The sequence below is a fragment of the Tenebrio molitor genome, chromosome 1, assembly GCF_963966145.1.
Source record: "Tenebrio molitor chromosome 1, icTenMoli1.1, whole genome shotgun sequence".
Lineage (NCBI taxonomy): Eukaryota > Metazoa > Arthropoda > Insecta > Coleoptera > Tenebrionidae > Tenebrio > Tenebrio molitor.
This window is the reverse complement of record NC_091046.1, coordinates 34,129,635-34,154,127: the sequence shown is the minus strand read 5'-3', so window position 1 is coordinate 34,154,127 and position 24,493 is coordinate 34,129,635. Positions and strand designations below refer to the sequence as shown.

At 33.0% G+C, this 24,493-nt stretch overlaps 2 protein-coding genes across 3 annotated transcripts in view; one reads left to right on the top strand and one right to left on the bottom strand.

Annotated features, from left to right (window-relative positions):
• The window catches only part of Mgat4a (alpha-1,3-mannosyl-glycoprotein 4-beta-N-acetylglucosaminyltransferase a), a 96,790-nt gene that overhangs the window by 8,185 nt on the left and 64,112 nt on the right, over positions 1 to 24,493 (bottom strand). Inside the window, exons 4-11 of one of the 2 annotated variants that reach the window (XM_069041663.1) lie at positions 21,729 to 21,901; positions 21,537 to 21,674; positions 21,181 to 21,311; positions 17,394 to 17,498; positions 16,917 to 17,110; positions 16,721 to 16,854; positions 2,607 to 2,722; positions 1,059 to 1,218 (exon numbers count right to left, since the gene is read on the bottom strand). In XM_069041663.1, coding sequence (XP_068897764.1) covers positions 1,135 to 1,218; positions 2,607 to 2,722; positions 16,721 to 16,854; positions 16,917 to 17,110; positions 17,394 to 17,498; positions 21,181 to 21,311; positions 21,537 to 21,674; positions 21,729 to 21,901 — 1,075 coding nt within the window. In that variant the 3' untranslated portion in view covers positions 1,059 to 1,134. Of the gene's footprint in view, positions 1 to 1,058; positions 1,219 to 2,606; positions 2,723 to 16,720; positions 16,855 to 16,916; positions 17,111 to 17,393; positions 17,499 to 21,180; positions 21,312 to 21,536; positions 21,675 to 21,728; positions 21,902 to 24,493 lie in introns of those variants that run through there. The other variant, XM_069041672.1, reaches the window with a different exon arrangement.
• The window catches only part of LOC138125941 (probable 3',5'-cyclic phosphodiesterase pde-5), a 179,148-nt gene continuing 159,875 nt past the window's right edge, over positions 5,221 to 24,493 (top strand). Inside the window, exon 1 of the mRNA XM_069041527.1 lies at positions 5,221 to 5,387. Coding sequence (XP_068897628.1) covers positions 5,360 to 5,387 — 28 coding nt within the window. The 5' untranslated portion in view covers positions 5,221 to 5,359. The remainder of the gene's footprint in view (positions 5,388 to 24,493) is intronic.

The window sequence follows — 24,493 nt, the reverse complement described above, 5'->3', positions numbered from 1 at the left end:
ATGTAAAACCTACCAGTGAATGGAGTTTATTATTGATATTTTTATTATCAATAATCTGACGATAAAAGAATTTAATGTGAATGGATTTGATCATGAGTACTGACTGGTATTGACAGCTAACAGCCAAATTTATTACTGCCAACCTTACACAAAAATATCACCACAAAATAGTCATAAGCGAAATACAGCTGAGCAACAATAACTGTTTCAGTTGGCAATAAAAATTTTTACATGAAATCTTCAACACTGAATTGTACCTATTTCGGTTTGTTTTATTGACATTATGGACAGCTGACATACATTACAAATTTAAACAAACGTCTTGTTTTTGTAATCTTTTATTAATAAAATGGTTTTATCTTTGGAACATGACATAAAAGTCATCAAAAGCACCAGAATTTATTGCCAACTCAAACAGTAATTGTTGCTCACACGGTAGAAACAAGAACATACAGTCGCGAGCAATAAATTTTGGTCGTCAAGGTCATTCTGTGACGCAATCGAAAATGCTCCATTGTAAAACAGTCGTAAATGTCATAACCTAACATCATGTTGTATGACATTAATTGTCATTTTGTTCTAATTTTTTTGACACTTTGTTGACATGGGCATAATCAGGCGGGGAAATTTTTTAAATTTGTGACAATCTAACCAAATTTTTAAATGACATTGACGACCAAAATTTATTGCTCGCGACAGTACATGACAAGATATACAGGGTTATTATAAATGTTTCTAACATCTAGTTGGCATGGCGTAACGGCGCACCTACACCAAAGCGCACAGCCACCACGATGTTAGAAACATTTATAATAACCAAGGGCGTAACAATGATTTTATGCTGGGGTGGGCCAGATTTTAAACCACAGACCGATAATAGAGAGATATTGCAGATGTATCTTGTTTTACTTTTATTCTGGGGTGGGCCAGAAGGATTCTGGGGTGGGCCAGGCCCACCTGGCCCCCCTCTTTGCTACGCCCTTGATAATAACGCTGTACTTACTTGACAAAAAAGATATTTTCTTCTACCACCAGCTAAGCTATTTTTATTCCGATTTCAAATCCGTAACTACCACTCACGGTGTATGCACTTGTTGTCATAGGGAACGGATAAAAATGTTGAAATCATTGAAATTAGCTTTTACTATTTTGAGAGCCGGTTCTAGAAAAAATATTGTATGCACCTCGGGATGTAGTGTGTTTTTTGAATATCATTCTCTGTAAAAAAAGTTACGTATTATGTATTATGAGGTAATACATGAATAATCGTTCGGCTATTATACATATGTAGCTCTAGTCTTAGAAGCATGGTCAATTGTTTATTTGCGGAGTTGTTGTTGATCGTCGACCTCGGTTTTGTCTTGCCGAATATTTTCAGTTTTAGAAAAGTGATGCCAAAGTAAAGAAATCACATTTTGTGAAACTCTTCATGCTCGGGCCATAACTTACTTGATCAGCTTTTAATATTACACTGACTCTCCAAGGCATAGATTCAAGAAGATCGTGTTACTCTGTCATTTTTACTGCTTGCGTTTATTGTAGGTATATTTTGAACAAAAGAGAAAACTCAAGTATCCACAGGTTAAAACGCATTTTTATCCGTTGATTTTTCTTTAAATGAGGATTGTATATTCGAAATAAATTTAAATTTTGTCATTACGTTACTTGCAAAGAGGTCTTTTATTAATATTTCACATTATCTTATAGTTTCTTTGAGCAGGTTATATCACAGTAAATTTATATGCTATATCTGTACAGTTAACTGCAGACAAACTTATCGATCTCAATGGAAGCCTTAACGTTACCGAAAATCTTTATTTTAGCTAAACATTTTTATTTGCCATAACAATAACATTGGATACAGTTACGAGCCGATACAAAAGAAGAAACTGATTTTTTCACTTTTAAACAGGTGAAAAAGTTCAGGTCCACATCGACTGCCTTCTAAAGATAATGTAGCTAAAATACATGGCGGTCGGAAGGACCATTGTTTATATTACCCTTAGGGAGCCGTTAGAATGTTTTCTGACGGAAACACGAAAAGTGTATTTCTACGAGAGTAGATTCTACTCAAGACAATTTTAAGCTAATAAATCTTTTCCGATTGTTGTCTTCAGGAAATATCTCTTTATAAAATCGCAAACGATTGCTGTAGTTACGAATTTGTCACTCAGAGTAAACGAATAGTGGTTCTATGAAACAACCTTATTGGAACGACCGAAATTTATTTAAACACCTAAATGTGATTATTGTTTTCGGCACTCTTAATATGCGTACTTCAGTGAAAATTGAATGGTCTGACAGTTTGATTACATCAAACATGTGCAGCATGTAATTTAATCGTAAATGACGTAACAACTAGCAAAGGCAATAATTCAAAATCCGATAAAACAAACTAAACTAGAACATGCAATATTATAACATCTTCCGCAAGGCAGATCAAACCAATTGAGATTAAAGTGATCTCTGATGCGTGTGCACTGCAAATTCCTGAAACTTCCTTTATAACAGGTTCTGAAGAGGTTTGTCTCTTGGTAATGTCAACTAATTAATTTTAGATCTTAATTAAAATCAAGGCGAGAAAATCGCGGACGCTTTTCACTTACTTCACTCAGGATGGCCCAGTTATCGCTTTCACTGTGTACATGAAGGCGAAGAGCTTGTATTTTTCCAATGCTTTCATCTGGAACGCCCGTGGCTATTCCGACGCTGTCAAATTTTCCTGCAACAAAATACAACCACAACTTAAAAAAGTGAAAACAACAAATTCATATGAAATTAGAATCACAAGTTTTCAGAATTACAAATTACAATTACAACAAAAAGATCTAAATCTTTGGTGACTATCTAACTATCTCCTCTGAATACATCTTAAGTTCAATATCTGAAATTGTACTGCCAATTAATATTGATTTGTAAGTTCCTATAGTAAATTTTCATTGTTAGAATTTGATCGGTAGATAGAACAATATTATTTACATATGTATTTTAAAAACAACAGGATATTGTTCAATTTAAATTTTCTATCGTTCAGAGAGTGTAAAATCTGTTTGTATTCTTAACGTATAGCACAAAAATGTAGTACAATATATCTATTTAAATTATTCATTTTATGAATGAAGCTAGTTACGCTTCTGAAGCGGAAAAAGAAAATAAAAAATAAGTTGGGAGGATTAATACTTTATCAGGTAATAAATAAGAGAGTGAGTTTTTAAATAAGATATTCTTACCACATCAAACCGAGAGTAGTCTGTGGTATTTATAAAAAATTGCGTTTGAAAGTATAAACCGGATAGAGCATCACGTTATTTGTTTGCAGACGAATAAACACCGATAGATCGAGGCAATCTGGGAGCTCTCTCTCGATAATGTCTATAAAAACTATAAAATACAAGTTGCGGATTGTGTAGAAAAGAGGAAACGTCTTCGATTTCTTAGCGCCCTATTGTCCTACACTGTTTTTGTTAAAAGCGAAAAAGTTTCATCAACTCACGCTATCCTGAATCTGTCATTTCATTTTGTGCATGTCATGTTTTTCTCAAACTTCTTATTCTATTTCGTAATTTTATCAGCACTTACTTTTTATGAAAACGCATCTAACCGATTGGATTTCTTCACATATAAACCCGGATATGGAAGAGGTGTACGGATAAAAATTTAACTCCAACATTGCACTCAGTTGCTCTCATTAATTACAGCAACGTAAACAGGTAATTTTTTTCCGTTCTGCATGACAACTTAAACGGTTTAATGCATGTGTGAGTTTCTGAGTTTTAATTATCTAAACTGAAACGTAACGTGCGACGGTGCAATTTTCTTGCGAACCGTTTTACAAAGCTTTGTATTTTAACATCAAGTTGGAATTTCTTAAAGCTCGAACCTGAACAAATAAGTGCTTTTCCGTTGGCTGTTTCTTAATGTAATTCTAGTACAATTATTCTTGCACGCAAATTTACATGCACTCATGCGAGGACATGTGCGTTATGTAAACAGTTTGCTACTTCTTTGTATCTTCACTGAAAATGAAACTGTAATATTCCCATAATAAAAACAAATATTTAACCAAGCATGTTGGCTTGGAAGGGTCTGTAAGTGATACTTTCACTTCGTGTTGACACGATAAAATGTGTTAAAGAACACAGCAGCTATGTATTTAAAAAAAAGTCTGAATCTACTTTGAATTTTAGCCAAAATATAGTTTTTTGTTCGACACTGCAGAATTTGAGAATTTTCTCCTGTGTGAACGGATTTTGATAAATGTCACAACTTGTCAAAAAGAAACGTCAAGCTAATTATTGGATTTGGAGCCTTTAAGGGGCTCATCGAACAAAAAAAAAGTATTCCTGAGTGGGCCAGTTTAAAGATTAAAAGCCGATGAGTGCTAAAAAGAGCCCAATTTACACAGGAACTCGTTAAATCAACTACTATTTCCAAACACGGTAGTTTCATAGAGTTTCTGTTTGGTTAAGTTGTGTTTGCAAACTTAGCTCAGTAAACAATTTTTCCTGGCAATTGTATTTCATATTCACGACAGTATACTAGATCTATAACTGATATGATGTATAACCACAGGTGGTGAATAATAAATTTGCCCAAGTTTATTTAGCCGATTTCAACATAAAAATCTTTAGTTCTGATATTTTCTAAAAAATGTGTATTCAGTAAAGGTCTTGAGTTCAAGTACTGTTACCTAAAATTGGTTAGATCTTGAAGAAAAATAAATATCAAATTTTGAGTAAGATATCTAAAACGATTCAACTTTTTGGTTAAAATGATTAATTTGATAATGAAATTTTTGTGAGTGACATTTTTGAAAAATATTTACAGCGTGATATTTTTAAAAAATTACAGGATTTATGTTTATTGTGTCATTTTGTTACATTCATATTTGTGTGCCACCTTTTCGAGTGGGGTGTCCTATGTATAATAATAATAAATCATTTTCCAGATTATACACTTCACTTATTTATGAACAAGGTCACATAATCGAATTAATAAAACAGTTAAAAATTATACAGTAATAATAAAATTGAACGGTTCAGTTAACACAATGAAAGTGTTAACATGCTGGTTATCAGTTTTCCTGCTGTAGCTGACGAGCAGTATTTAAGATTATGCAACAGCAGTTTTTCGAAGACACATTTTGCATAAATATTTCTGTAGGTCAGTAGCCGTAATTATGTTAGTGTTTGTTAGTGCGATTGAACAGTTTATTGCTCGGACGAATATGAACAAAACGTTAATAATCGAATCTAGGTACTCGTTCGTCACGTAAATCAGGTGATGTCAGTGTGAAATGTCCCAGACTGATGTAAGTGAAGTGAAATTTACCAAAGAGAAATGATATTTCATAAACATTATGCATCATTTTGCAACGAGGAAATTTGGTGAGTTGTTTGAATTGTTATCGCATAGCGAATTTTTGCTTCAAAATTTAACAATAGAATTGGATTAACAGTGTGATTATCGGGAAACAGCGATAATGTAGAGGTGATCGGTATTATAAAAATGGACGTCCCGCAACAAATCTGCATCAAATGATGGGATTATAACTAGGATATAGGACTTTCACAAAGGCAGGTGTTGCCAAAATGATTAACTGTTCGATAAAGCGATAATTTTTACCCATACTGCAGCATGTAGAATTCAAGTGCCATTAAGAGATATTTACGATATTTTATTTCAAAATCAACAAATACATTATGTTAACCTGTTGAAATATACTTAATGACAATTTAATTATTAAAAAAAATATGTTAACTGTATTCCTTATAAAATAAGAAACGTCATTAAATAAAAAAAGTTCTACTCTGGCATGGATAAATGTGTCTAGTATAGGCTCCGTTATATTTTACAGCAAGTGACTATTTTATGTTTGAATTTTTGGCAACATATCTTAAATTAAATTTTGTTGGCATATCCGATTTCAAATTCAAATATGTCAAACTAAATGTCAAAAAAACAAAATTGTCATTATCACGCTTTACTGTTAAAAATGGTTTTTGCTACTGAGTACAATAGAGGGTGTTTCTGAAATAGGTGCATTAATTTTAACCAGTAATAGAACTCATCAAAAGGAACAACTTTTCTCTCTGCCATTTTGGCGAAAAACGTTACGTAATGGCTTAAAAAACTAGGAAGATTTTCCTAAAACCGTTCATATCTCCAAAACTAGGCTACCTAAGAACGTGAAACAACCAGATTCTTACGAAGTGAATTTTTTGCTATACGGGTAGATTTATTTGAATTTCGATTTCGGCGTTAAAACAGGTTTTCTTGATGAAAATGGATGTTTTTTTCATATTAGCGCTGATCTCAATTAGCCATTGCAGTATTTAGTGGCGTAGGGCTATTTTAGTGAAAAATCTCTCCAATTTTTTTTTGGAATTAAACATCGTTTTTCGGCAAAATGGTAGATAGAAAAGTTGTTCCTTTTGACGAGTTCTATTACCAGTTAAAATTAATGCACCTATTTCAGAAACACCCTGTATATTTATTGTAATGGCTTGTTTGGAAGCGGATTGCACGATGAAAATGGTGATTGGATATATTCGCAGCAATCGGATGATCAGTTTATTGAAACCTGTCCAGAAGAACAAATTGAATGCCGTGTTTCCTCACATCGTGGTAGGATAATTGATTTAGAATTGCTAAATATTGATAATGTGGGAAAACGCAAATCCAATTGTTACGTTTATCGTTTATCAACAAATAGGAAACAGTAACACCAAACTTCCAAAACCCTAGTAAAAAAAAAGAATAAAAAAATGGCATGTTGACAATGACGAGGCTTACCAATTGCTCTGGGATGCTAACCCACAAAATTTGTTTTTAATTATTTATAGTTATTATGTATTTATTTCATTGTAGTCATAGTTATCGTTGAAATATTAAAGAAAGTAGTAAGGACAAAATTATTCTAACGTAAAATGCATCCACGTTGTTTTGGCATTATGGGATGCCATGGAAATGTTGCATTTAATTTGGTAGTAAAGGTGTCTGTTCAATTAGGTAATGTTTTTCTAAGTTTGAGGTTATAAATAGCGTTAATGTCTAGTGAATTGTTGTCAGTTTTACTAGTTTGCAACAGAAGAATACTCAGACATCGCGGGAAATTCAGCATGTTATATGTATTCATTTTGATAGGCTCGCATGTCAGGCACTTTAGTGACGAAAATCAAACAGTGTGTCCAACGTTAAAAAATAAATAATAGCCTCCCCATTATGCCAAAACAACGTGGGCGGTGTTTACTCGTATGTTTGAATAGTTCGTTTTTTTGACCGTGTTCTTGATATCTTTTTTTTATATTGGTGACCATATCAAATTTTGAAAACCTCAGTCAATTTGACATTTATGATATTTACTCACTGAGAAATATGGACAAAAACTATCAGTGAGTGTTGAAAAGCTTTTGCAATGTTAATATAACCTTAGGTACTTTACGATAGATTTTGACTATGCCATCCTTGTCACCTTGTCTAATAATAAAAGTTTGAATCACTACAAAAATGTACTGTAGATTGTAATGTAGTATCGCAAATTTATTCCAGTCCTTATTTATTTCTTGTTTTTGACTTTATTTTTGACTGCATCAACGAAAATCAATAACTCTTATTATATTCAATTTATGTAGTGGCATTATCGTATTTCTTTATCTTTCATTTTTATAAATACATACCGGGACATTTTTTTAACTCTGAACATAGTCCATACTTATTCCCTATGTTCAATTTAAAAAAACACAGATCAATGCATTGTGAGTTGCTACGCAACCAACTATACCGAACACCAGAGATTTTGAAATAATGTTAAAAATTGTTCCAATTGATGGAATTGGTCTATCATGTGTTGCATTGGAAATGTCACGCACATTTCTAATGCTCTGATTGGCATAGAATAACTGCATTATGTGTATTTCTTCTTCAAACAACTTGACCATTTTGTTAATCTGTCAAGTACTTATTTTCGTTACCTTGATTGCGTGATTACATACATGCATTGACCTGTGTTTTTTAAAACATAGCCCATACTTATTCCCTATGTTCAATGTTAAAAAAATGTCCCGGTATATTATGATGATCAATTGATCATAAATAATAATCATAAAGTAAAAGAGTTTCAGGCTTCAATTATTTAATTGGGAAAGGAGTAAGTAAATCAAATAACAAAATACCAGATGGATAGCACTGCGATATTTTAAATAAAAAAAAAAAATAGATTTTTTTTCGACACTGTCAGAATTTGAGAATTTTCTCGTATGTGAACGTTTCACTCGTGTTTTACAATGACCCACTCGTGCCAAAAAAGGCCCAATTTACACACAAACTCGTCAAATAAACTACTATATTGTTATTCCTCTTGTAGCGTAGAGCAGTTTCAGATTATTGAAGAAATTATCAAAGTGCTGTGTATAAACGCAATGTAAGATGCATCACATCAATTGATATGGTAATACTAATTTTTGAAGATAACAAAGTGGGAGTGAAATTTCAATTTTAAACCGAAACTTTTTTCATGCCGCCGGACGTTATCGACGGTTTTGTATGATTCAAAATCCGCCGGTAACGTTAAATTCCGGCCTAGTACTTTAACCTAGTGACTTTGGTTAAAAATTCACTAGAGAATGGGCTGGTAGCATTGATTCTTAAATGTCAACAAAGTTTGACATAGAAGTTACTTTGGTTGAATTAATTACATAATAATAATTTTTTACTTTTTAGAATATAGCCTAAGGGAATCCGTTTCGGCTCAGGGACGCGAGGGTCGCGGTTTCGATTCCGACCCAGGGCGAAATTTAAAAAAAAGCTGTAATAGAATACAGTGATTCGGAAGTCACGATAAGCCATTGGTCCCGGACTATTGAGTTGGTCATCATGCCCCTCATAGATTTGTAAACCAGTCCTAGACTGTGAAACAACATTTTTTACTTTTTAAAAATGATTTAAATTTGTCGGCATGAAAATTTTTGTGGATTACACGTCCAGAAAATGTTTTGCGACTGCTCGTGTTGCGATGCCTCGGCTAAGGTGCCTTGGCTACGGAATATCATTTACACTCGCAAAATATCATTTTCTGGACTAGTGATCCAAATAATAACTATTTAAAAAGAAAATGATACATACTTACATTATATGACTGAATTTCAATATTTCAATATCAGCAAAGTTCTTTTGATAATATCAACAAACTACGAATCTCCAAATACACAATTTTTAAACAAAAAAATCTTCTTTCAACAAAAATAAACAATCAAAGTAAATATTTGAACTGACTGTCATTTTCTTCTTAGTACGCTAATCAGTTTTGAAAACGCAACAAACATTTTGCAGATTGTCCTTATTTAATCCCGGGTCCTTTTTTCGGTAAAATAATAAAAAATCTAATCGGGCGCCTAGGCAACTCAATAAATCTCTTTCTACCAATCCTTAATTATTTACTGATTTAAGTAGTTTTTTGCATTGTGGACTCATTTTTAATTAGTTGTTTAAGTTTGTTGACATTAATAGTATATTATGATACAAGTTTATATTAAGGAAGCTTCACGGGCGACGAGTATCGCAAGTGCTTTAAAGGCCCTTATACACGTGTATCATACGCTATTTTTTATTATTCCTGCACTACAATCTGAAAAAGTCCATTTGTGCGACTTCTTTTCTAAAACCTCAACGAGAAAGAAAATATACATATTTCCATTATTCCAAACTTCTCGCGCTCATTGTACTTCTAAAAATTTAGGAAAATCAAACATTTTCTAAAAACGTCTATATGAAGATTTGTACGTAGATTATAAAACTCTTTGCCTAAGAACGAAACGAAATATGTAGGGTATAGGTAGAGGTACACTAAATTTTAGGGTACGGATAATTTCGTTTCATCATTTCAACAAATTTAATAACTTCAGCTCCCGTTACCTAAGTATACATCACAGAGAGCTTCACCTATTAACCCTTTCTATAATGTGTGGAGAAGATCAAACACACATTCAGAAATTACTTTACATGGTGTTTTTTAAATGCTAGTAAAAAAAGATTGGAAATAGGTGAGGATGAGTACATAGAACTCACATACAAAAAAAAATATTTAACAAAAGTCTTCGTTTTCGAGATAAAAATAAATTAAATATATTAAATAAACATAGCAAATATAGTTCAATCATTTCGTCAAACTACGTGTTTAAAGGTTTAGCATTTGAAACCTTAGGCCCTTGGTGCAAAGAAGCCATCGATTTCATTAATGTCATCGGAAACCGACTTATCGCGGAATCAGGCGATTCAAAATCAAAGAAATTCCTTTTCGAGAGGATTTCCCTTGCCATTCAACGTGGAAACGCTGCAAGCATTCGGGGCACTTTTCCAGATTCCGCAATATTATCGGAAATTTTTGTATTATAAAACAAAAATGTTTATGTAATTAAATTTTGGTTAAAATTGTCAGTACGCTGCTGAATTAAAGGTAATTAAAAAGGTAATTGGGGTTGTTAAGCAACAATAATAATTTTATTGCATTTTTATTCATAGCATTGTCAGGTTGCTATGGTTTAATTTATTGTTTACTATTATTGTGTCTGTGGCGTAGGATGTGCATGGACAGAGTTAGTTTACCCCTACCGTTTTCTGGTTTTCTGGACTCTTTAGATTCTCCATATGACACAGTTTTTTTTTGTACTAGCATTTAAAAAACACCTGTATATACAATAACAAAATAATTTCTGAATGTGAATATTTTTAAACATACATACTACAAAGTGTCTATAAAAGAAAAGCGGCGATAAGAGCGAATTGCCATTTGAAAAGCATGGCATTTCGCTCTTGTCGCCGCTTTTATCGCTCATCGTAGCTCCAACATACCCTTAGTGTGAACTGTGAATACCAAAAACAAGTTAGGAAGTAGCGAAGGTAAGACATTTATTTTCGTATGTTTACAGTAAGTAATAAGCAACCTTTTTGGTAAACCGCAATGGTTTTATCGCTAGAGCAAAACACCTTCATTGTGATGTCGTATTACCGAAATGGTATCCTGCAGAATGGAGAGTGGGTTTATTCTATAGACGCTTGCAAGGAACAATTTTTCGCAAAATTTCCAAATGACAACATCGTGGAAGCAAATTAATTCCACACAGAAGGATTGTGGATAGATTTGTGGCAACTATTGAAAAAGGTAAAAGTGTAGGAAGAGCGCCAGTGAATGAAGAAATTGTTGAAGATTTACTCCAATGAATGGAACAAAGCTCAAAAAAATCCCTCAGGAAGTTATCACTTCACGCTGATGTACCTTTAGAAAAACCTGAACTTCTATTCACACAAAACACAACACTTGAATTAAACAATTTAATTTTTTAACTTTGCTTGCAGATTACACTGGTTTACACGGTTTATATACCTTAGCTGAAAATTGTAATTTCTTGTAGATTTTGGGGCACTGAGTTCAGAAAAAATATTCAAAAAATTCTATCACGTCAGGTTAAAAAACTATTTAATTTTTAACAATAATAATACAAGAGTAATTCCTAAATCAACGAAATCAAAAATGACCTATTTTACTTTGTTTCTTATAATTTTCTGCATCAGTTTCCCTTATAACAGACCAACAGTAATCCCCTAACATACTTTCATCCCAAAAGCCTTTGTGCTGATCTCCAAAAAAATTCAAATCGTGATGAGACCGCTCGCCCTGCTCGTCACTAGTGCTACCTAAGTTTTCACGAAAGAAGTCCCAATGCGAGTGAAGGAAATGTATTTTAAGAGACATATTTACTCCCATCTAGTGATGGGTGCAATAATTGCGGGACAATTTCCCCATATTAGTCATTTTTTTTATTTCTTAAAAATCCTTTGTCAAAATTTTTAAAAGATATCCAAGCATTTTTTTCTTTCAAAGACAAACAGGATGGGGTAGGATTTCTGAATGTAGAATCGACTTTGTGACAGATGGAACATCAGGACAAAGAATTTTATGTTTGTTTTTGGAATTTATACCTAATGTCCGTGTCATGCATAAATAACAGTCGTTTTCGTGATTCACGGGCTCTCGCCAAAATACTGGCACTCCAAATCGAAGCATTTTTTTTCCAGATACCCATCGTATTAGAGTTATCCTGCAGCTTTCACAAAAACGTGTGAAACCCATTTCTTCTCTTGATTTGTTATTGCAAAACCAAATTAATGCAGATATCCTGATTTCAGTGCTTCTGATATAGGTCTTCCTTTTTTTGCAAATATAAATTGTCCACAAACGCAACAAAAACGATCAGAAGGTAATTTACACGATCTACTATTATACATTTTGTACAATTTAGGACACTTTCTGATACCAGATGTCTTAAAACAATGAACTTTAAATCGCAGGCATTCGTGCAGAGAAGCAGAAATATATTTTTTAGCAAAAAACTGTGAGGTGATAAAAAGATTTTGACTATCATTTGTGTTTTATAGAAGGCAACTAAACATGAAAACAAGGTTTTGATAAAAGGTATATAAAAAAAATAATTATTTGTAAACTAGTGTTATTATTAGACATCAGTTTTTTTTTGACGAAGCACAAAACTATAGAATATGGAGTTCAGAAAATCTACATGCATTTGTAGAAACCCAATTGCATCCTCTAAAGGTTGGAGTATGGATTGCTGCCTCACGAAGGCGTTTAATTGCTTTTATTGTAAAAATCAAAGAACCTGTCATTAATGAAGTTACATAACCTCTGTTTTTCTATTTGGTACCACAATATGCAACAAAGCGGAAAAAATCAATTATATTCGAGTTCCACAGGACTCTTGATATATGTTCTTTTATAGACACTCTGTATAATATCTATGGTTGGGTACTTTATTTACTATTTCAACGCGTTGTAAATGAATACCTTTATTTTAAAAAACATCAGAAGTGATCTTGATTATTTGTAGCTTACAAGTAGGTACATGTTGCGTGATAATAATTTCCTGTCAGATGCGTGTGTAAACAGTAAACAGACTGTTCATGTTACTGATTATCCAGAAGATTAGTTACTAAAAATGATGTTGTTTACTTGCTTAACGTAGTTACATGTATTATTGAGAAGGAATTCCTGGTAGATTTTCGTTATTGATTTCTTCATTCTACACTATCGTTTAACATTTAGTAAATTTTAAAATTTCGGTAATTGTTCACTTTAACTACTTTTGGAATTTTCGCGTTTTTTCTGGCTTGACAGCCTCAGGGCGTCCTCCTAGATCGTGTCCCACCATTCAAACCTTGTGCAAATGCTTTTTTTTTTCTCTCTTGTTGTGTTTCAAGGTCGTGTCAAGGTCGCGCCAAGTCTGAGTATAACTAAAGGATAAGGAAAATTTTCATTTGCACAAGGTTTGACTGGTGGGAAACGATGTAGGAGGACGTCCTGAGGTGTCTAGCCAGAAAAAACGCGAAAATTCCAGAAGTAGTTAAAGTGAACAATTACCAAAATTTCTATAATCATCTTCGTTTAGGAATATAATTTGTAAAGATTTGATTTAAAGACACAAACAATTAAGTAGGCAGTAAACCATTGAAAATAAATTCTTGTAACTTGTTCACAAATCTCACGCTCGTTTTGTCGGCATGTCTTGGTAATTAGGAGATTAACGCCGCCACTGAAAACTTAATTGCCATTTCATAATGTTACTTTTCAGCTTTTCTGAGAGTTGTTCACGTTAAAAAAATCGTTAGTTCACGAGTCTTTGCTGCAAATCCTCGAGTGTTTTAAATTCTACATTTATTAAAAGAAAATTGATCCACCAATAATTTTGCGGATTTTCATTTTATGTACATATTAAATTTGAAATTTTATTATGACATTGATATGTCAGCCAGCTCCGATTTTGTATAAATCTTGCACTGATTTATTTGATATGAGCAATCAAAAATCGAAACGCTTTTGTTGCCATTATACAGTGAGCGGCAAAAGTATGGAATAAATTCCTTAAGGCTGTATGACACGATGCTAAATTTTGTAGAAAATTTGTTAGAAAATGAGAGAGGACCAATGAACGGTCAGGATCTGACAAAGACAGACTATGATCCTGATCGTTCATTGGTCCTGTCGAGGGTCTCTCTCATTTTCTAACAAATTTTCTACAAAATTTAGCATCGTGTCAAACAAGCTTTAAAAATTAAACAATTTTTTTTTCAAAAAAATCTTTGGACAGATCAATTTTAGTTTATAAAAATACATGTTTTAGTATCAAAGAAAATTCCAAGCAGTCATTTGTTTTCCAGTGATGACGTCATCGATACTTTTTTTAAATAGAAACCCCCTATTTTTTTTCTTGATTCTGATAGGCCTTTTAATTGTCTAAATGACAGTATAAAAATTTTGTTATCTTACATAAGGAAATGTTTGAGAAAAAAAAAATAAAGTTGGAAAAAATAAATTTTATAACGAACAAAAACAACGATTCAACGAAAAGATTAGATTTTGTAGTTAAAAATTTAATGTAAAATTTGAAGGTATTTGAGCAGTTACCTTTTGAAACAATTGATGATTGGGCCAACCAACAGATATAGTAATAAAAAAAAGGGGATGTGGCCTAGTTGCGTAGAACGATATACACCGAAGCCTGTTTCACAATGAAGCAGGTTCTTTGCCATTTGTCATTCTTATAAGTCTTAAAAAAAACTATTTTGTAATACATACAAATCGAAAAATGCCAAGGAAAACAAACAAACATAAACATAAACACGTGGTCAAACTCCCGAAGCGAGGTTAAAACGAATGAGATGCCGGATGCCGTCAAGTAATTTTTGTGGATGTACAGTCGATGGACAAATAAAACTGGGACAAAAATGACATAATCACATAAGTCAAACTTTACAAATTTGCATCGTTTAAATACGGCTTTGTCACAAATAGGTTAACTTTCGTATGACATATTCTATAGATACTGACAAATATATTGACAATTCAATGGTCTGATTTACATAGATTAAATTTTAAGTGTCCCAGTTTTATTTGTCCACCGACCGTACATCACTTACATCAGGCTTTCGAAAATCGGCGCACGTTTTGAATAAGCCAATTGGAAGCTGCTATTTAAAATACGCGGGGATTAGGGGGCGGTTTTATTACTATATCTGTTGGTTGGCCCGGTTGGCCCAAGTATAATAGCCAAGCAACATTTTGTACACCTTTTAAAGTCTGTCAAAATTGGGCGCGATTTATTAGAAACGTCAAATTGTGAAAATTTATTGAAAATACTCTAAAAAAAGGGGTGACCAAAATTCTGCAAAATTGCGCGTTTGTTTCATACGCGTCTACGTTTTCGCATTTGCAGCCACGTTTAACACAGTTTTTTGCTTTTTTCTTGCAAACCAGACGTCTTTCACGGACGAGATTTTCCCTACAGCATTTTTTATTGACGATCAATTTTTTATGTAAATCTTAATTGATTCAACATTTTAAAAAGGCATGTAAAAATTACGTTTTTAAGACTTGTGTGATTGCATTAATGGGATTTTATTCTTCACCGTCTAAAATATCTGCATTTTAAATTTCACAAAAATCCGCTGGAAAATAACTGAGTTATTAAGCTCGAAAGTCTTAGCTGAGACACCTGTATATTGTGTTATTTTAAAATGAAGCATTTTTCGTAGTGCAATTTGACAAAAAGATCAAACTAGAGAACCCAACAGAAAGATTTCAGACTGTTACCGTTACACAATCGCTTTTGAGGTTGTGTCCTTTGTGAAAACAATTTGTATCAAAAACAACTTGCTCAAAAGAGCAGCGTTGACCGTGGACCACCACGGAATTAAGGTCAACTTTGCTACTGCGTACGAAGCTTAGGGTTGAATCTGAGAACGTGTGTTGCTTTTAGATGACTTCCGAACTTCGGATGTTATCTTTATGGCAATAAATGACATTGGAGAATTGACACCAACTTTCATGTAACGTAATTAATTATGAGTCATACAATTTTGCTACAAATATGCAAATATACCGGGTGCTTGCGCCAAAAGTTCAGATGGCTTTATTAATGATGTCTTTAACATGACAAATTTTAAATTTTAGCATTTGAACCACATAGAGGACATCTTTTTTGGTACGTCTATGTAAAAAAAGTGATAAGTTACAGACGAAAGTGTCTGAGCTATTTGACTTTGGAATTTTAAAAATTGAATTTGTTTATCAATTCGAAAAATCAAGTTTGCCTTGTCAGAGCAATGAAAACAAATGAATAAAGCATTGACAGCGTACATAGGACAGAACGATTAATTATGCGATTCACAATAACAAACAACAAAAAAAGTAAACAAGATTTTTATTTCTAGTGACATTTCTGCATTATCTGTCTACCAGCAATTGTTAATTGAAAAAATGGTGTTCTTATTTTCTTTGTGTAATAATAATTAATACTCGATATTTAAATGTACATGAATGTCAAAATTAATCATGTCATTTATAAAATTTTGCGCAAAAATGAAATCGATCATTTAATCTGAGAAAAATATATTCCAATGTTGTTCAAGATGTATGGGAGAAACAAGTCATGAAGAGAAAAAATTGGTACTTATGTAATATAAAATTGTGCTTGGCGGAACTTTAGGTGCAACTCTTCGTCACGGCTTAAAAAATGGTAGTACAAGTTCTTGTAACCATGTAATCTAGTGAAAACGATGCAGAACGTGAAACTAGTAATAAGAAATCTTTGGAATTGCATCTGCAGTGGCTAGAGAAATAAAAGGGATTTGAGTTGTGCATTACGTGACTCACCCACAACAATATAGCCATCACTTGTCACGTTCAAGGAATTGCCGTATTGATTCGCTTCAGCAGGCAACACCTCCACTGTGGTATTATAGAACTTATCTGAAGGATGTTCTGCGTTGCCGCTCCTGAAGAAGAACCTGAAACGGTTGTTTGTTACAGTATAATAACTTTCAATTCTCGAGACAAGCTTCTCTCTTACCTTTTTACCCAAATCGGTGTGGTGAATTTAAAAATGAGTTGGTCGCCTGGGGAAGGAAGCAGTCCCCAAAAAAATGTCTCTCCTAAATACGCCCGTTCCAAGGTGTACTGTTTGTAATGCTTGATTCCTGAGACGACTTCCGCGTCGGGGTTGCCGTGGGGAAAAAACAGTGCCACTTTACCGAACTGCTTGTCCTAAAGCAAAAATGAGATGGCTTAAAGATAAAAGAAGGAATTTCAAATTTAATTTAATTCATCCGTTGTAAAACGGTACGTTAAATTGCGGTAGAGCGACGAAAATAAAAAAAATAAGCAGCTTTCGTTGCCTTGTTGGCGTCTCAAAAATTCTTATCTGTATGAAAAACGCTACCAGATGCTAACAGGTAGAATAACAATTTTAAATCTTGTTTCAGTAAATATTTTCGCAATAATTTTATGAATGTAAAACACGTTCAGTGAAGTATATTGAGGCACCTACCTTGAGCTTCTGAACTTTTCCCTTGAGGGAGGAATGTGTTCCAATATGCTGGAAAAGCGAAGGCTTGTAGTGTACCCACATTTTGGCCTTATCCCTCTTACAATTCTGCAACCAACCATGAACAAACTTTATGGATGACAATGCACGCTGAGATATTACAAGCAATTTTCTTTTATTTACTTGTGAAGTCTCGAAATAATTGCTTTTGCGACACATGCCGCTTCCACTTTGCTCGGCAAAAGCTTTCATGTTTTATTTATTTGGTCCACACAGGGCTTAACAAAAAAATTCCTTGACTCTCAACTAATAAAACTGATGAATTGTTATTGCACGACAAAATAAGAGAGCATATCTTTTTAATTGGATCACTCACGAACCGTGTGCGCTCAAATGAACATTTTCATGCTACATAAAAGGATATAACGATGTAATTACTTCTGTTTTTGACATGCTGAAATCTTTAATTATGATTTGCTTTAAATCGGAAATAATTATGAACAGCGCAATAAGTGGAATTTTGTTTAACGATGTAACGAGTGCTCAAATCAATTTGTGGTCAAGCAGGCAGTGATTTTCTCTCTTTTTCTCGCTTTTTAGTTGACAAATCTCCTTCAAATGCACAACCTCATTTTGATCATATTTTTATTTGTTGTGATAAATGACAAATTAAAGTCTTCGGTTCATTTTGCATTATTTCCCTATTCCCTAACTTTTTTAACGGTTGTTGAAATTGGCATTGATGGTCGTCCACCTTCCAATTTTTCGTTGTACACTTTTTGTCCACCAAATATTTAACAATTAATGAAGCGACGCAATACGTTAACGGAAACATACGCAAGCACCAGGCCACTTGACTACATTTTCTTTTTTGAACACACGTTACTACAGTTATGTCATTTTCGGTTAGTTATGCATACCTACTGGAGAATATTAAGTTAGGTAATCAAAAACGTTCAACTACATGCACATGAAGTTACCCAAATCTTTTTATTTACAAAAAAAAAGAATCCGACTAAAACGTATTACACATTAAAATTATTAGTTGTCTAAAGGTGATCGATCAAGGTAGTCAAGAATGCCCACTTCAATACGTCGTTGTAAATTGCCTGTTCTAAACAGAATTTTTATTGATCAATTCATACTATTTAAGATTTCAACACGTTGCGGTGTAAATGATAGATTAAAATTTTTGTTTGACTTCTTTTAATTCAGCAAGATATTGAAAAAATATGAGTTACATTTACTATGCAAGTGCCGTGTTTTATAGCACAGATAAAAACAAATTAATTTAATTTAAACGCGGTGTGAATTTGTGGCAACACATTTATTTTTATTTCGGAAAAAATAACAATAAACTAGAATCATTTGTTCACATTCACACGTTCGAAGTCACCAGCAGCCACGAACGAGGGAGTCGTGTGGCAAAGAAAAATAATTGATTTTATTAAAAAAGTTTCGAAACAAGTTAAATTGAAAAAAAACTTCTGACAATCAGAACTAATTTGTGCAATTTTTTGTTTTGTTCCTGGAAGCCGAATAAAAGGAATCCAATGTTTCTAGAATTCTTTTAGGAAAATTGTATTGTGTCGCGCATTTGTTCATTTACTCATAATAAAAAGAATCAAACTAACTGTATTTTTATCGCTTTCATAATTAATAATAATTAGCTAACGGTAGTTACTACACCTGGATGATGAATGAGCTTTAAGTTACAACAATTGTAAAATTGCTCTGCTGCTGCGGCGTTATCATTAAATATAAACTAATACTCCTAATGGTTTTTTATTTCACACATTACTTCAATTTTCCATTAAGTAAAGAAACTTCACAAACAATTTTGATGATAATAATGCAAATATGTAATATGTAATATCATCAGTAGAATTAAATTTATCACGTTTAATTTTCCCGGAAATGACACAGAATTGGTATTTTTTTATGAAACATCGGGTATTTTGTGTTTGTGGTTTTCCGTAAAACCATTTAAATGCATTTTTTAAATTACTTATCGATCCAAATAAATGAAGTTTCGTCAAACTCTTGGTGGAATGTTTATCAAATATTTTAAAATATCATTATATACTGTCGCGAGCAAAAAAACCGGTCGTCAAAATCATGCTTTGACACAATTGAAAATGCTCTATTGTAAAACGGTCATAAATATCATAACCTATCATCATGTTGTATGACAATAATTGCCAATGATTAATTAATTTTTTGACACTTTGTTGACGTGGGCAGGGAAATGTTTTAATTTGTGACAATTTAACCAAATTTTTAAATGACATTGACGACCATAATGTTTTGCTCGCGACAGTAGGTACATAGAGTATTTCACGAGTGATAATAATGAGCCCGAATGACGGAATTGACAATGCAACCCACAATACATTTGCAAAGCTAACGTAGATATTTGTGAAAAAAAAGAGTTTTTGGAAAAATGGTCATAGTCTGCATAAATGCGCAACAGTAGAGGCATTTTGATCACATTCATCATGTCTGTTTTTTCAATGTTCGAATACATTTTTATCCTTGTATTTTAACTTTCATAAATGTCAGTTGTGACAAATAAAATGATTGAAAGCAAAGCTATCTTGGATTCATAATTTCATTTTAAAACAATACGATATTAAAATATTCACGTTAATTTTGAAAATGTATTGTGGGTTGCATTTTCAATTCCGACGGGCTTATTATCACTGGTATTTCACGCCCTGTACCTATACAATTAAATAAACAAAAAAAGAGATAAGGAGCGACAGTAGAAAACAAAATTTTTGCAATCGTGCGGTGTAACCTAAAAAACTGGCACTTGTCAATTTTGACCTATTTTTGAAATAGGACTAGGTTTACTACACAGAATCTTTGTTGAGTTTCGGCAAAATCTCGCTTCATCGTAACTGTTAGAGCACGTTTTCACTAGTTTTGTTTTCCACAGCTACCTCTCATCTCTTTTTGTAGATTATATTTATATGCGTGATCTCAAGATTTTAATTTTTGTAGATTTAAAAAAGTTATTTCTGAGACAAACGTACAAATTGCAATAAGCCAGATTCACTTTATTGCAGTTGTTTTTATTACAAGATTAATTTGGATACGGTTACGAATACACTTTCACTTCAGGTACTTCTGACATCATGTTTAATCAGTGGAAAATTCTACACGGAAACTTTCCAGACTGAATCCATAATTTAATAATCACATAATTACTATTTAATAAACTTTGAATTCCATTAAAAATTATGTTTTTAATTGTGTTGTATTAATTGATGACTTGATGAAGCTATTAGTAAAAAAATCTATATATTATACAGCATACATTTATTATTTTACAGATATGGATTATATTTCTTGCATTTTAATCTTTTGCAATCCGAGTTCCTTTATAGTAAAAACTAAAGACAAAAAAGGAAATTATATCTGTTAAAAGTGTTTTTGTGAGTATGGTAGTGGATAATTAAATGTGACCCAAACACAATATAATCTCATTTTCTCTACTGATGGCAGTTTATTGTTACAAAATCATTACGAAGAGATTTTGTGGTTTTTGTTTTGTTTGAGTACCGCTGTTATCTGCCAGCAACTATGCGAACACATCAGTAAATTAATGGCACCAACGGAAGCATTATGTTGTTTACTGTTAGCGTCACGTTGGCTGGTTTTAGTCAATTTATGTAATTCAGACTGACCACATAGGTTAAATGTAGACGTTATTATAAATTTATATATTTTTTCAAACGTAAAGACAAAAATAAAAAGGCACTTTAATCCAAGCGGCAATACTCACGCTATTCTTGTCCCAATTACAAACTTTAGTGAAGATAAGATGGTCCAAAAGCCAGTCAACCGGCTTGTCGTTGTAGAACATCTGGAAAAACTGTATGAGCCACGGAAGTTCCGCACTTTTGAACATCTTTCCTGTAAGAGAAACCCAAATTAATAGTCAACCGATAAATAAATCATTTGAGCTAAGCCCTTGTATTGTTTTACGTGAGCGAAGAAAACCTAAAAGTTTTTTTTTACGACCACATACATCTTTTATGAATGAATAAAAAAGGAGAAAAGAAAATTGACCCCAGAAAGTGCAATAAAGTGGACAGTAAACTTCCCCTGCTTCATTTATAATTCTTTACAAAAACTCACCGATGAAACCGAGCTGGCAAAAATCCAAAACAAACCACGGCTCTTTCCTTGCAATTTTTTCTATAGCGAATTTTTTCATCTCGGTAACGTAATTGGGTTTGGCTAAAATATCGTCTTCAAGTTGCAAATAAAACGTTCCTGTGAACATGATCGATGATTTTTCTTTCAGTGTCAAAGCACGTCGTAACTGACCTTTAGGCTGCGAGTAAGACATGAGAAATGCGAAATCTAAGTTCTGTTTAGATCTCCACCTAACTCTTTCCGGGGGATCTCCCAGCGTGATCCTCAGCTTATCTAAATTCGGATAGTAGGCCGGAGACGGTGAGAGCACTTCTATTAAACCTGAATCCACCTGCATCGGGAACCTGCAAAGGTGAATTTAGAATTAGAACACAAACCAATATCGGTCTCCAATATACGTAATGGGATTTGGAATGGCGTCGTTTCTGGTCGAATTGAATTGAAAATTCCGAGTTCCACAGTTGTTTGATTGTTTTTATTTATCAAAAGAACAGCTTCCGCTAAAAGTCCATTTTCATGAATTTTATTTTACATAACTAGACCGCACACGGGGTCATTCGTAAATTTTAGGTGGATAAAAATAAAAATTTGAAGTCTTTGATTAGATAGAATAACTATATGAAAACAAAGTGTAGTTAACGCCCTATACGCGACAAGAGCCATTGTCTCATATGATAAGTTTGTTGTACACAATGTTTTTTTTACCAAGGTCTAATTTTAATTTACTGTTTTGTGAAAACGACTTTTCGGTCAATATTAAGCAAAATTTATTATTAATTCTAATTTCTAGATCACACAAACGGCAGCTACTAAACCATGTAAAAAATCATCATCATCACTTGGTACAATAACAGTTCTAGTTGTCATTTGCAACTTACCAAAATACAATGAGAGACATGGAATCCTGGGCAGTCTGCTATTGTCTTTTCAAAAAGTGTCAATGTTAATGCACCTTTACTGTCATTATAATTGATATTTTCAAAAAAACTGTCAAATTAACTTAAGCTTGGTTATGAGTAGTTAAGGTATGGTTTAGAAATTTTGACAACTGAATGACACATCTGCCCAGTTTTCCGTGTCTCCAATAGTATGTATGTGTGTGTTAACGTTAAACAGTTATTTAGGTAAAAGAAAATATTTCGGACGATTTGCTGGAAATATGTAGCTGGACGCGGCAAAGCCGAGTCCAGCAACAGCAATGTGTTTAAAATATTGTTTTCCTCCATGTATCAATGCATTATTTTTTAGTCGATTGCAATAAAAATACTCAGTTATAATACCACGAGTAGTCAAAGATTGTCGAATATTTTTGTGGTGGTATCACGAATGGTCATTCGCTTTATGAACACCATGAGTGCGTAGCACGAATGGTGTTCAAAAGCGTAATGACCATAAGTGATACCATCGGAAAAATATTCTACTATCTTTGACTACGAGTTGTATTCGACAGACTATTCAATGAACCAAATCAATGATTAAAATAAAAAATTTCAAAGCTAGTTCGCAAATCTGCGTTACACATGACTTCATTGTTCAGTTAACTTCGTCAGAAAGTAATAATTTCTTTGAATAAAAATAATAATCAAGGTTTGTTTAAAATATTCACCTCGACCACTAGTGGAATAGTCAGTTATATTTTCACGAGTGGAATATTCGCTGGAATTTTCTGTTGCTAGGCTACGAAAGTACATGTCTGCTATTTTATTGGTTAATATTTGAAAAATAACAGGTGAATTGAATAGTCGTAAAAATTTTCATTCCGTTGTCAAAGTGACGTTTCACCCATAATAATTTTGAAAAAATGCGGGGTGTTAAAACTTCCTTAACAACCGTGAGTGTTGCCAGCAAATGATTTTTTTTTGGTAACTCTTCATGTCGCTGGAACGTGTCACAGGATAACATTCACATTCACACAAAAAAATTATTAAACTTGGCAAGCGCTAAAAAAAAGGAGAATTCTAGAAAACTTGTTACAATCTTATTCAACTGAAAAATTAGAATAAGCAGCACGTTGGAGTAACTATTCGAACGAGAGAAGATATGTTGCAAAAATGATACAAAATGAAAATTTAGCTTCATACAGTGAAAATAAAAAACAAAATGTACTTTTCAGACTGGGCATATTGTTAGCTGTAATGAATCCACCAATGATCGACACATTGCGCGTAGATCTTTTAGTAAACCAGAGTTAGTTTGATAAGTTACAAGAACAAATGAAAATCTTATAGAAGTATTTAAGCCTATCCTTCAAGTAATATTTTGTGAATACTGTGGGCGTTCCATCATTATGATATGATACTTCAAATGTACCTAGAACTTTATTAGTGAATGTCATGCACGAGCTGAAGTGATGGAAAATCTAATTTTGCCAATAGGTCAGCTCTCTAAAGATGTGCAAGAAGCGAGGCATCAGGATTACCGGTACTTCCGACAATTTCATACGAGATAATGTTCCCGAGGATTTGCTTTATCGTTTATTTGTTTCAACAGATCCTTTAATATCTTGTATTCGACTTTTAGCGAAATAGAGTTGAACTCCAAAGAAGTCCCGAGTTTACTCTAAATTCAGTATTACTTATTGTAATTCAATAAATTAAAATTACTTAAATCAATATATGTAGTTATTTTTAAACTCAAATTGTCTTATCATTGTAATCTCAATTATTTAGAATTAAAAAAGAATGAAAAAGAAGTGTTTCTACTCCTACTGTACAACACTGTAGGTTATTTCCCTCCACCACCTGGCGGCACGGCAATTTTGCCGGAGTACATACACTATTACGGATATTACTATTAAGTAATAGGGCAGTGCTGATCAATATAATTACCGGCGTCTCGCCTCCATATTTTGACTTTCAGTTTGTCTAATAATGAAACTTATTTTATTTTATTTTATTTATTTATCAATCTCTTCATAGTCGTAGTATTCTAATCGC